Source organism: Cupressus sempervirens, unplaced genomic scaffold (assembly GCF_028749045.1).
Source record: "Cupressus sempervirens isolate cs-2001-9-10 unplaced genomic scaffold, ASM2874904v1 CseChr00s100001_01, whole genome shotgun sequence".
Taxonomy (NCBI): Eukaryota; Viridiplantae; Streptophyta; class Pinopsida; order Cupressales; family Cupressaceae; genus Cupressus; species Cupressus sempervirens.
Window position 1 is genome coordinate 3,040,735 of NW_028322205.1, and position 15,033 is coordinate 3,055,767.

Here is a 15,033-nt window from a genome sequence, read left to right on the forward strand (position 1 = left end):
TCTCAATAAAAATGACATTGTTGCAAACTAGAAACAAATGAAGTTAAATGACTACTATGTTTGGCATGTGGACTGCTTAATAAATGTACAGGTTGATCATGAAGAGGATTTGGATGATACAAGTGAGGTGGATGCGAGACATACAAATGAAATGAATGAATGGGAGTTCCTATCGCAAATGGGGCTTGCTGGTGGTGAGAACTTGAATACCCATGAAATGCTTGGTCGACATGACTTTGATAGTATCAACAAATGGGATGAATGTTCTATACCTTCCCATTTGCAGAGCACTGTAGAACATTTCATAAGGACAGACAAGACATCCCAAGTAGATGACCACTCCATATTACGAGAGCATGCTCCACTATATCCACTATCTCCCAAACAAGAAATAGCACTTGCCACTATCAAGGAGCATTATAATGATATCTCCTCCAATAAACCCCTCCACATGATCATACAAGGAACAACGAAGATAGGGAAATCATACTTGATACATTGTATTAGACATGCACTTTGGGTGTTAGCATCTAAAAACAAATCCACTCCTTACTGTTGCTCCTACAGGAATTGCAGCATTCAACATACATGCCTCAAACATACATGCTACCCTTAGAATACCAATAAAAGAAATGTACCCACTATGTGGATAATCTCTACTAGTCTTTTAGGAAGAGATGAGAGATGTGAAATACCTCCTTATTGATGAATTTAGCTTTATAGGTCCAAAACTTCTTTTGAAAATAGATAGTAGATTGTGAGAAGCTTTCCCCCATCAATGAAAGATGTTCTTTGGAGATACATCTATAATTCTTGTTAGTGCCTTGGCTCAGCTACCCCCTGTCATGGATAAACCAATCTATGCATCACACTCAAATGCCAAATACCTTTGGGAGCAATTCACAACGGTTATCACATTGACAACCATATTTTGTCAACAAGGTGACTCCCAAATTCAAATTGACTTTCATCGCGTGTTGCAAAACATGCACAATGCAGAATTGACTGAGCAAGACTAAGAATTACTAATGCAACGTACAAACAAAACACCATGTGTTTTCGAACAAATTGCATTTGACCAATCAGTTCACCTTTACTCTACAAACATGTTAGTTGGGCTAGACAATAGAAAAATGCTTAAATTACTCAATGTTCCCGTTGCACTTATTACTGCAATAAAAACACACCTACAACCAAACCCCGAGATTGATGTCGATCAACTTCCAAGAGAACTCTTGTTATGTAAAGGTCAACGAACAATGTTAACAACAAACCTTTGGATTCAAACAGGCCTTGTAAATGGATCGCTTGGGGAGGTGGTTGATATTGTGCACACATCAGGTTGTAAACCCCTAGAACTACCTCTATATGTGGTTGTCAGATTTGATAATTACAATGGCCCACCTTGGGACGAAGGTGACCCAAAAAGTTTACCTATAACACCTATAACCTTGGTTAATCATAGACAAATACCACTATCTATGTCATGGGCCCTCACTATACATAAATCCAAAGGGCTGACACTTGAACGAGCAACAATTATAATTGGTACAACAAGACAACAAGGTTTGACTTTTACAGCTATATCAAGAGTTAAATCACTTGAGAACCTTCATATAGAGCCACCATTCTCCATTGAACGATATTCAAGAATGCAGAATAACCCATATACCATTATCAAAAAAAAGGAAGAGTCTCGATTGCAACAACTCTCACTATAGAGCATACAGGTACAAAGTATCCCACTTTCCCTTAACATATATAGATTTATGTATGTTTACTTCATTGATTTTTTAATTGGCTACATTTAAGCAATTCAATATCATCTTTCCCTAATGTATAAAGTTTTTGTGTATTAGGTATGGTGAAAAGATTCCCCTTCTGGTGATGCGACATGATTTCCTAATTGATGCATATTTGCATATATCCACTATCATTTGTTAATGATGTCATTTATCATATTTCCAACAACTAATATTTGTACAATACAACAATAATGTTTGACCTTTAAATCTATATCAAGAGTTGTTTGATGCATATTTGTATATATCCAATGTCACCTATTACTGATGGTGTTTACCATATTTCTATGAGTGTTGTTATATTGAATGAAAGTGATTATTGTATATGTGTTTTGTGGAGAAAATATTTGTAGCATGCTTTGTCTACATAGTTTGAATTATAATTATATTAATTAACAACTCCCCACAGAACCTAGTTGATGATTGATTATGCGAAGTTAACAATGTTTACTTTATTTTTCATTGTTTGCATTCCTCTAATGTTGTATTAAATATTTGGAAGACACATATGTAGAGGCTATCGGTGTACCCCTTGCTCCTTTAGGTGCAAGTGCTAGTAGTAAACAATCAAAATAAAGAATACAATCAATGGAATTATGGAACTAGTTTGGTTATGGTAGTGGTCTAAAAGTTGGTGCATAATTTTATATTCAAAATAGAGATGCCATAACACTAGTTGGAAGTAGTTAAATTTATTAAAAACTACTAGCCTAATCATTGATAAGTTGATTGTTTGTACCATGAGTATTATATATTTAGTGAAAATATTATCAAGAGAGATTATAATCGACAAATGATTATGAATAAAATGACAATTAAACTTCACGTATTTTTCAACTAGTTTAGGATAATGTGTTAGTTTAGAGTTTTTGCATGTTCTCTAGGTCTTCTACGCGTACTCGAACTTGTTCACCATTAAAATAAAGGTACTTCCACTTTGGTCCATACTTCAAGAGAACCTCATTTCGTTTATCTTCTAAACCCATCCTCGAAAAAGCATATGCAACCTTTTTCAATGTACTCTCATCTGGTCTGATGTCCAACTCCTCCATATTTGTAAAGATCTATAAGAGAGATGAAGGTTAGGATGCCTATTCACAAACCATACAAGGGCAAACTATCTTAATGGCAAAGAAAATCCTATAAACTTGAAATAAATGTAATTGAAATGCTCATTGTGTCTTTTAAAAAACTAGTTATTTCATCTTTTCTTGAATAAACCTTTATTATTAAATGATTTAAATACAAGGCTTATGACTTTATTCTTCATATAAATGTTTATCATAAATTTCTAAATCATTAGACATTATACAACATGCTTATATAATTAGACACCATGAGTTTATTGCACGTTTCTTGATCTTAATTTTTTATATTAAATGGTGTATTATGCCCATTTAATAAAATAGTATACTAACTACATGAACATTATTATTAAAAACACTAATGATATAAATGATGCACCCATACTACATCTTAGTTGGGGGGATTGTTAAGGAACTTCATCCTAAAACCTAAATTAAAAATGATAAATGGTACACTAAAGAATACAAAAGTTCAATTTTCATTGTAAATAGTTATTACATTAACTTTACATTCTCAAATGATTTTTCAACTGTATTTAAGGAATTGCAATCAATGTGAGATACATGTCTAGTGCTTGCACTAAAAAAAGTTGCAAGAATTACAACAATTGAAATTTATATATAAAGTTAATATATTAGAGAAAAAAAATTGATATGTACATAGAAGATACATCAGTTTAATTATAAGATTTTGTGTTTTAAAAGGTAGTCTTAGATAAGATAAGATAAATTTATTTTAATGTCCAACAAGAGACCAATGAGGATCTAAGGGACTGGAAACAATACAAAGGGCAAACGCCAATAGAGGGAACACATAAATCTATTGTGGTTTTAAATACATAAATAATGTGTTTTTTTATAAATCTATTGACAATGAAACAAAAGGATTTATGTAAGTGTAAAACAACTCTAAGAGGGCAAGTTATTTGTTATCCCAATTATTCATGGTGACAATTGAGATGTCATTGATTGCACTCATTTTTGAATGAGTGGATTCATGATTCACCATATAGAATATTAGCACTTATGTTGTTTGGTGTTCATGCATTTCTTTTAATTTCAGGTCTAGTGTTAGAATGAGAGGGTACAAAATGACAACTAAAAAATAATGAACTACAAGACTATTTCGTTCAAACTTCAAGCAATATAAAAAAATTACACAATTTATTAATTTTCATTATTTAAATGGTGTCATTTTCTTCATGGAAGTTTGGTCAAAACAATATCTACAAGACATATATATGTTGGAATACATTGCCACTAAAATATTGTATCCATGTCAAAATACAAATCTTGATTCAAACATCAGCAATATAAGAAATTATACAATTTATTTGGATTAAATTTTTTGAAGATGTGACAATTTAACTCCTTTCTTCATAATGATAGTTTGGTCAAAATGGAATCCACAAGACATATATGTTGAAATCAATTTCCACTATAATATTATATATATAGTACAAAAGAAAATTTTGGTTCAAAGAATAAGACACCCTTATGATCTTATGTAGGTGATTAGTTGAAATGGTGATGGTAGTTGAAGCCATGATGGCATGAATGAAGTCATTGGTGTTATGGAAAATGAAAAAAAGATTTATTTAGATAGCGCTACCTCAAAAGGTTGAAATCTAATTATACAAGTAGATAATCAATGATCTTCGATATTGGAAATTGAGTTTTCTTTTAATATTCTTAATTTACTTTGTCCATTATACATTTTATCATTTGGTAAATGAACATTTTGATACCCATAAGTTAAATATAGATCAAATTTTATTTTTGCATATTGATTAGTTAGCATTCAAGATATTATTAATACAAAGTTGAGTTTAAAATACAATATTTTTTTTCCATACCCGTCTAAACATATAAAAGATAATAATGATAAAGTAAAGAACAAAGCAGATAGTGTAACACACAAAACCAAGTATATCAAATTTCAAATAGGGGAAGAAGCAACAAAAACTAGCACAAATTATTTCTTTGACCATAAGTACAAGTAATTTGAACAAAAAAATAACAATCATTAGCATTATCAAGTTTCCACAATCCATTTGTCATATGTAGTTTTACTTTTGGATCCAATTGTGTGTGCGTGTGCGCGCGCACATGAGCGCGTTTTAGCATATAAAACACACAATCAAATCCAAAAGCCAAATTACAAAAAAAATCATTTCAATTGTTTAATTATATACACCAATGCACTTGAATGTGCTATATTAGAATAATCTGAAATGCCCAAGTTTTATATTCTAGAATTCAATGTTGTTATGTATTCGTAATGCTAAAATGTGGATATAAAATTCCTTTTTATAGAATATAATATATTTCATCAAATCAACTCATGCATAAAACAAAAGTTTATGAGAGTTGCTTGGTAAATTAAAAGAAAAAAAAATTTTAAAAAATATATATATATAATGTAAATTTCATAAAGGTGTGATTAGTTTTACTATTCTTGCATTTTTTTTTATTAAGAGTGGTACATAAAATAGTGTTGAGGTTCACTAAAAAAATTATAACTTTTTATTGAAGATTCAAAAAAGATTTTTGGAAAAATATGATTTTGTTTTAATCAAATTATGGTGGCCATCAACCAGAGGTTTTGAAAAAGAACTTTATAGTCATTAAACAATGAGTTAAAAAATAATTTTTTAGTGAGGTTCACTAAAATTTTTATAACTTTTGTGTTGTAGATTTTTTAGAAAATAAATTATATGTTACCAATCTATATACCATTTTTTTGAAGATTCAAAAAAGAATTTTGGAAAAATATGATTTTGTTTTAATCAAATTATGGTGGCCATCAACTAGAGGTTTTGAAAAATAATTTTATAGTCATTAAACAATTAGTTAAAAAATAAATATTCAATAAAATAATAAGAAATAATATTCTCAATGATATTTGGTTTCTTAGGTATCTTATCTAAGAAGTAATCACTTAAACAAAAAATAGTGAGAATCACTAAAACTTAAATAACTTTTTTGTTTAATATTTTAAAGATAAGATAAGATAAATTTATTAATGTCCAACAAGAGACCAACAAGGGTCTAAGGGACTGGAAACAATACAAAGGGCAAACGCCAACAGAGGGAGCACCAAACAGTGTTCGCAGAAAAAAAGTGAAAACAAAACAACAAAATAACCAAGAAAAGGGAATAATAACAGCTAAGAACTCACAGGCGAGAAGTAGTCCAGAATGGAAAGGCGGACATTAGGACAATCAAGTATTCTGGAAGGTCGCCTCTGAGGTCTACAAGAGGGACGTCGAATGTAATCTCTGCAGGATCTCACAGATTTGGTGTGAATTGAGACAGTGCAGAGAGGTCACTTCAATCCTCGAGTAGGAACTGTAGGACTGAAGAAAGAGGTGATGAGTTGCGTAGGGGTTGATGTCGAGAAAAACTAGAGTTGTATAGAGTGCTCGCAAAGCTGCATGGTCTCCTAAAGATAGAGTGCAAGACAATGCTAGTCAATATATCTGAAGAATGAGGGAAGAGACGACAATCTCTAAACAAACAATAGAATCTCCCTCGAATCTCAATAGTAAATGGGACAACGAAAAATAAAGTGAGACTTGGTCTCAACCTCCCCGAGGTGATAAAGTCGACAGATCCTATCCTCCCTACCAATCTGGTGATCAGTTTGAATATGTAGCCAGTGAGAACCCACCCTAAAAGATCCTAAGGAGATGCAAAGAGCGTGAGTCCAACGACGAGTGAGGTACCAGGGACGTAAGATGATCTCGTCTTGGATCTTGAAAGAAAGTGCTCAGCATAGAAAGCCATGCACAGACAGAGCCCACTTGGGGGATTCCTCCAGGTCGTGATAACATATTGTCTATAGATGTCAAGTCTAACATGCTCATTCAACTCCCATTGAGGTGGAAGAAGATGGGTTGGAGCATCTAGAGAAAACTGTAAGGGGGGAAGACGATACAAACTAATACCAATCGAGCCCAAGAGAGCAGAGACCTAGGTATATCAACAATGAGACCTGTGACCAGAGTCTGAACTTGCAGCCTCCATAGAAGAACAATAAGCCAAGTAAGAATATCTTTGATGAATGTTAGAGGAATCAGTGAAGCTCTAGAGCCGGTGAAGAAGCCAAACTAAATCAAAGGTGGTCCCCAATCTGATAGGGTGAGCAACAAACTCAGCTAGAACGATGTCGTGTGGTGTGAACGGTGACATCTGATAATGCGCCGAAGGAAAAGAGTTTGGACTCTCTCAACAGAGGCCCAGTCAAACTCCAAGAGGGAGGGGCCCCAAATACTAGAGCCATAGAGGACAGTCAGCTTGACCAAGGAGTCAAGAAGAGACATCTTAGTCGTGGTGTCCTGGAAGTGGTGTTGAAAGCACTATCACTCAAGAATAGCAAGGGAGTCGAGCCCCTTGTTGACTCTTGGTTGCATGGCTGGTCTCAGGCTAAACCGAGGTCTAGAAAACTTAACCCCCAAGTAAGTATATGAAGATGCAATCTCAATCTCGATACCCTGCAAGTAAAAATGGAGATGGGATGTCCTCAAAAAATTGAAGACCATAACCCAAGTCTTGCCCAAATTTACAACTAGCTCACATGAGTCACAGAAAGAGGCCAAGCCATTAAGGAGCCACTGAAGACCATCGGGAGAAGATGCAAGGAGAATCACATCATCAGCAAATAGGAGAATAGAGATCAATACCTTATGCAAATAACAACCATCCCTAGGGAGCGAGCAATCATGGAGAAAAGCCTCAAGCTCGTCGATGTAGATGCCAAAGAGAGTGGGGGAGAGAGGACAACCTTGTTTCACCCCGATAGTGCTCTGGATAAGATCAAAGAAGCCCTGTGGAGTCCTAAATCTGCCCTCAATGTGCTCGTATAACCTCATAATAGTTGTAAGAAGAATCTCTGAGATCCTGATGTCCCTAAGACACTGAAAGAGAGCCGCCCAAGGAACATAGACAAAAGCTTTGCGGAAGTCAACAAAATAGCAATAAACTTTCGTCGAGCGGTGGCAAGCCTCCTCAATGATGGCCCGTAAAGTCAAAATGTGATTAGTGGTTTGAAAATCTGAACGAAACCCAGCTTGACCTGTAGCCCAACAATGTTGTTGATCGAGCTCACTAGATAGGATACCGTTCAACACAGTCGCATAGAATTCAGAAAATAAATTGCATGTTATGATAATCTACATACAATTAGTTTCAAGATTCAAAACACAATTTTGGAAAGAAATCATTTTATTATTATCACATTATGGTGGCCATCAACCAGAGGTCTTGGAAACAAATTTTATAGTCAATAAACAATTAGTTAAAAAATAAATATTCAATATAAATAATAAGAAAAAATATTCTCAATAATCTTTCATTTCTTAGGTATCTTGCCTAAGAAGTATTCACAAAAAATCATTTATTTGTGGTCATAAACAAGTGTGGTATGGGCTTGAAACAATTATTTTGAAAAAGTGATTTCTAAAGATGCCTACCAAAAAATAATTGATACCATGTGGGTATTGAAATAAATTGCATATTTGAAAAGTAGACTTCGAGTGCTACATTTTTTACTAGGGGAGAGGACCTAGTACTTGACCACCCTAACTTTGTTCTTATCAAAATCCTATGTGGAAATTTCAAAAAAATCCCAATTTTTTACAGCATCTTACTTGGCAAGTCATCTACTTATAACTAAGGGCCCATTTGGTGAGCAGAATAGGAATACGTATTCTGGAATAGAACGTATTCCTATTCTCCGTTTGGTTCAGCCAATATTTGATGGGAATTTGCGGACCTAAAAATTTATGTTTTCTAAAATAAATAAAAATGGAACAGGAATACGTATTCCAATAACACATATTTTGGTGGAATTGCAAAACCCCATTTTTGGGCCAAAAATGGAATACGTATTCCATTTTTACTTCATATTCCAATCCCATTTTGGTGCATCCAAACAAGGAATTCAAAATTTTTGGAATGCGTATTCCAGAATATGTATTCCTATTCCGCTCACCAAATGGGCCCTAAGGTTTCAAGTCTACATCATCAATTATGATGCCATGTCAGCATGTTTTTTGCCAAGTTGTCCAAAACAAAGACCAATGGTCGTGCAAAAAGGGTTCTCATACTTGCACAACTGATGTGGCATCACATCATTGGTTGCTTTTTATAACTAAGGGTACATTTTATGTGTAGTTATTATTGTACTAACAACTTTAAAGTCACAACTATTGGTACAATATTGTCAAAAAAGTTGGGCATTAAGATAATAAATAGGGCTATTAAATCATTAAGTGTGGGTATCAAATGAACAACTCCCATCACAACCATGGACCGCGCTCAAGTATTCGGTTCTCTCCCCTAGTGAAGTTTTTTGAGATTCAATCTCTAAGTGTCTCAGATGTTGACATCAATTGATGTAGGAAATTTCAATTTAATAGGGAAAACACTTCCACTTTTTGCCCTAAAGTGGGACTCAACTTCTTGCAAACACCCTAGAATTATCTCAAGTGTAGCACCGAATATAGACAACCATACAAGCATTCATATTTCACCCACTGAATGACCAACCCTTCAGAGCTCTAGTATGTCCAAAAAATCGACACATTTTAAAACTTGAAGAGGGGAAAATTACAATTCCACATATTTAAAATATATATAAAAACACACACACACACACACACATATATATATACATGTGTGTTCACATACATATACATATATACATGTGTGTGTACACAAACACACACACACACACACACACACACACATATATATATGGATGTAAATTTAGGTGTTGTTTCCAAGGGCAACCCTCTATATGAGATGCCCAAGGTTCCTCAAGCATCCCAAGTACATCAAAGTGTCTCAAATGGCTTTCTTTTCATAGAGCAACAATAGAAGCCCATGTTCCACAAAGTATTATGGCAAGTTACAGGGATGGTGCATGACACTGTCTAGTGTGCATTTAAAAATGCATCATTGGTGGGATTGAAATAGCTAGTAGTTCCTAGTGCATTTTAGAAACATTAACAAGTCAACTGATAGTCCTCAAGACATCCATACATTTCCATTAGATCTACAAGTCACAAGGACATTAGAGAAGTCCTTAGAAGATTCCCCATCTATAGGTAATAGCAACATGATGGTCCCTAGTGTACTAGCATCGTAAATACACCCTTGTTCCCAAAATGGATAGATTTAAGGGTGGATGGTTATGGGTGAGGGGTCAAGTTATTGTGGAGCACAAATAACAAGCACTTCTCATGAAACTAATTTTCTTAGAAAGCACAAGGGCTTCACTTGTTGAACCCAAAGCATATCACATGCGATCATTACATATCAAAGAGCCCCTTATTTTCAAAAAAATTGCATCCTCTCCCTTTTTTATGCAATATATTGTCCTCCCTTTTGCACATTTTAAATCCCCCACATTGTTTTTTATTGCCCCTTGAATGAAGACCTTGTCCAAAATCTTCTATCATTCAAAGTTAAAATTTAAAGTTATGTGGATGACTTCTTTGAAGACAAGAGTCAAATCACAAAACTAGGGTTTAGATATTAGTTCAAGTAACAATCTAACCTAAGGTTCATGGTTCAAATAAATGATCCATAGGGTGCGCAAGAAACCTAGGCTAACCCATAGGAAACCCACACCAAAAGTAAAAACATACAAAAATCCTCAGTAGTCCCTTTGTATGATTATCTAGGTTTTATGAAAATTGAAACTTATTTATGCCAAGTGTTTCTTCGACTTTTCTCAATGTCATATGCTATCCGACAAACTCCTCAATATTCTAATGGTTTGGATTGTTCCTCTCCTAGTTCCTCTCCAATAGAGCATTGGGGTAGAAAACTATGAAGGTGATTTGAAAGATGTATCTCGAGGCATGTTGGCTACTCCTGTGTCTTTCTTGACGATTAGGAAGGTTTTCAAGTCTCTTGTGAAAAATGTGATGATGTCACCACAAAATATAAGGAATACAAATAATTTTGGTAAAAAATGTAATAACTTTTAATCTTATCAGGGCATGCCTTTCTATAGCTCTCTTATACATATATCTTCTAAACATAACAAGAAAACATTGCCTCCCAATCTTTGGTGGAAGATTATCAAACCAATTATTGCTCATAGTCGCATTCCTTATCCTTTTAAAGTGAGCAATAATCCCTCTCTATCCCTCAAGTTTCCCTCAAATTAAGAAATGGGTGTTGATAGATTAAATTAATTGGATACTTTCAATTTCCTTGTTCTCGAAATATAAGGATGACATTGATGCCATTTTTTGGACTGGAGTGCAATCAAGCAAAAGGGACCCCTAAGAAAATATTTCATGTCGTTCTCAACAACATAGTAAAAATAGTTGATAGAATCTTTTCTTATGATTTGGACCTAGGTTGTTTCTTTCATACCCTTCTAATCGTTGCTTGGGTTTTCACACAATTTTCATTATTGTTATACTTTGTATGTGTTTCCTGTAAAAATGACCCCCACGCATTAATCCTTAATATTTAGGTATTGAAAAAGAAAAGGAAAGAAAAATAAAATAAAATAAGAAATCCTCAAGTATAAAAATTAGGTAGAGATTATTAGTGATGATATTGATCGAGGATAAAATTGGACAAAAATATTGTTGCATTTATGGGCATGAAAAGAGAGGTCAAACGAACAAAGTCAATGTATCCAATCATTTTTCTCCATACCTTAGCAAAGTGAGTGGATTTTAATCTTTCTTGCAAAGAACACCTAGGACAAAAGAGAGTTTAATCCTTAGGATTATAGGAATTAAAAAGGAAAAGGAAAATAAAATAAAATAGGAAAATCTCTTATTAAAAATGGGTAGAGACTATGATTGTAGGTATTGATTGAGGCTAATATTGGACCAAATTTGTGTTGCATTTATGTGCATGGAAAGAGGTCAAACAAGCAAAGTCAATATGCTCGACCAGTTTTCTCCATAAGTTAGCAAAGTAAGTGGATTTTAACATTCCTTGCAAAGCACACCCATTTAATAGGACAAGAGAGAGGTTTAATCTTTCTGACAAATCATGCACCTTTAATAAGGCAAGGGAGAAACAAAGAGAATATATAATAAGAATAGATGTAAACAGAAGACATTACCTTGCTGGATGCAAAGCAAACATGTTTCACACAATTTCTAAAATGAAAAGTGCCCCACAAGAGTTTCTCATACATAATTGTTGAACCATACAAAGACTATTGAAATTAATTTTGAGCCAATTGCCACTATAACTTCTATGTTTTTGGTTATGCGAAAGTGGGATTTGGAGGGATCCTAGAACCCAATACAAAGTAGGCTTTTAGCATAGGGACTTGAAACATAGACCGAAAGATACATAATGAGATCCACAAGGAGAAATAGAACAAAGAAAAAATGGGATATAGACAAAGAAAGGGGAGCCAAGCAACACACTTCACCCACAGGAACACAATTAGTAGTCAAGAACTAAATGACAACCAATCAACGAACTGCCCAATAAAGAAAAAACAACATAAATTAAGATTTCCCCTTTGATCCCTTCTTGGGATCCCAGGGTCATGTCAAAAGAAGGTGAGGAACTCTTTAAGTGTTTCTCTTTGACCATGATTCATCCTTCTTCAACCTTGGCAACCTTAGCTTGCCAAGCCAATGAGTCCATAGAACTAACAAAACCAACATTTGTAGAGACAACAAGCTCTTCCAAGGCAAGGATAGATGAAGAACCAACACTAGCAGAAGAAACAACACCTCCAACAATGACAAGGACGACAAGCATCTTAAGAATAGGAGGAGAAGTTGAGACAACAACAATAGTCACATCAATAGGGCTTCTATTAACAAGGTTAGCAAGCACTACTTTTGTTCCAGTATTAGAAGGGATAGTAACAACATTCATAGAGGAAGAATCCTTAGGTGGAGAAACACCATCCAGGGCCATCACTATAACTTCTATGTTCACAATGTTACTTTTCCCAATTTTGTCAAAATTAAGATAGAGAAAGATACTTTAAGTGCATGAAAGAATTATATTAAAATGTAGATCATATGATAAGTGGAGCAGAGGAATCTATGAATGGTATTGATGCAAAGGGATGAGGGGGCAAAAACACAGAAATGTGTAGCCAAAACTAAGGAACATTGAGCAAATGTGGCACCTGACACTATGAGAAATGGAACAACGCCATTTGTTGTAGTTTTGGATGGTATTGATGCAAAGGGATGAGGGGGCAAAAACACATAAATGTGTAGCCAAAACTAAGGAACATTGAGCAAATGTGGCACCTGACACTATGAGAAATGGAACAACGCCATTTGTTGTAGTTTTGGGGGACTTTGATCTCTTTAGAGTGAGGAGTCATTAAAGCCATGCTAAATTTGTTAAGGATACCAATTTTCATATCACTTATTTATTCCAATAAACATAGTTATATGTTGCAAATACAAGATTACCAACTTTAGCATGCCCAAAAGATATTCAAACAATTATATAGAAAATATAAGTATAGTATGTAATACTATTGATGCATAATTACATGTTTCATATACAAGAGTGCCCAAAATATATTCAAACACATTGCATAAAAAATATTACTGTGTGATATTTTAACAAGAGCCAATGACCAAATATGGCAAAGGAATTAAAGATGATTTCTGTGAGCATGGTGACTTAACAAATTTCCTAAACATAAAAAGAAGACATTTACTTAATAATCTTAAAAACATGGATTAGGATAAATCTTAATTTAGAGAACTAATTAGTCTTCCTATCATAGTTATTATTATTACTTCTTAGTATCACTTTCAATAGTTATATGGTCATAAACCTCAAACATCATAATGTCCCATGCCCACTATCATGCCACATGCCATCACAATGGTTACAAGAGTACCAAAGCACACCCTAATGGCCCACAAAAGCAATATGACACTTCAAGTGCATAAGAAGCTCTCTTATCACTATATTTGTCACCACTCATTTTGTTGCTCGTCATAACCCCTTATATAACATCAAGCCCACAATACCACAAAAACAAAACATATCTTCCATGGTTCTATGCAAGATGACACTATAGTTCCATGCTTCCAAGAATAAGTATAAATTTGAAGATTATAAAATATAAATCCCACTAGGTATCTAAATAATAGATTATAGAAAAAAATAGAGAAACCTTAGAATGAGGGAAAAACAAATAATCATAAAAAACTAAAAAATATTAAACACAAGATAGTATATCGTTAGGTTACATGCAACACAATTACTGCCATTAAACTTAATCATTTGCGAAATCAATCCAAGATCACCAATCATTTATTGAAATCACTTGCAAATACACTGAATGTTGTCAACAAGTTGAAAGAGTGAAGGTTGCGAGAAAAAAATAGTGGAAACTAAAGAATTTTCGTACCTTTCTAGCCACAAACAATTATTATGGATTATCAAATGAGAATCAGTTTTGGCAAGTTTCTTGTGAGTTTGTATTTTTGTGCATGTTTTTAAACTATGGTTATGAGGCAATTTCACAACATAATGTTAACCAAAGCTTAATTAAGTCCAAGCTTTTAAACAACGGGAAAAACAAAAGAGGGTACACATATACAACTAGCGCTTGCACCTTTGAAGGGTGCAAGGGTTAAGCTGATAGTCTTGTATATTTTTTATGATGTTCTTTAATAGCTATTCATATGTTTTTCTTGCCTACTTTCATACCCTCATCTTTATTTCTTTTATTCACAACCATAAACACTCATTTATCCCTCCCTATTTCTACTTTATCTTACACATCCTTACCGTTCACTCCTATATATCTCTTTGATATCATTCTATCGCTTTATCTCCCTCATATTCTCTCTTGATTTCTCCCCTTTCATTCCTCTCCTCTTTGTCTCGCCCTTTATAATTTTCATCCGCTTCAATATTTGATTATGATCCATCTATATATCCAATCTCTCTCTCTCTCTCTCTCTCTCTCTCTCTCTCTCTCTCTCTCTCTCTCTCTCTCTCTCTCTCTCTGTTTAGTTATCTATTTTTATCACTATCAATATTTGTGTCCCTCTACCCCTCTTTTTTCTTTATTTTTGCTCATGGAATTGACAATTGTACTTATAATGATTAGGAAATTCAATGATTTTAGCATTTTTTAATTATATAGCTTTACCCCCTCA

At 34.0% G+C, this 15,033-nt stretch overlaps 1 protein-coding gene across 2 annotated transcripts in view; it reads right to left on the bottom strand.

The window, feature by feature from the left end:
- Positions 1-2,493: 2,493 nt before the first annotated feature.
- Positions 2,494-15,033, bottom strand: part of LOC149527872 (Pentatricopeptide repeat (PPR) superfamily protein) — a 188,843-nt gene continuing 176,303 nt past the window's right edge. For both annotated transcript variants that reach the window (XM_089812047.1, XM_089812048.1), the window contains one exon: positions 2,494-2,866. In XM_089812047.1, coding sequence (XP_089668173.1) covers positions 2,663-2,866 — 204 coding nt within the window. In that variant the 3' untranslated portion in view covers positions 2,494-2,662. The remainder of the gene's footprint in view (positions 2,867-15,033) is intronic.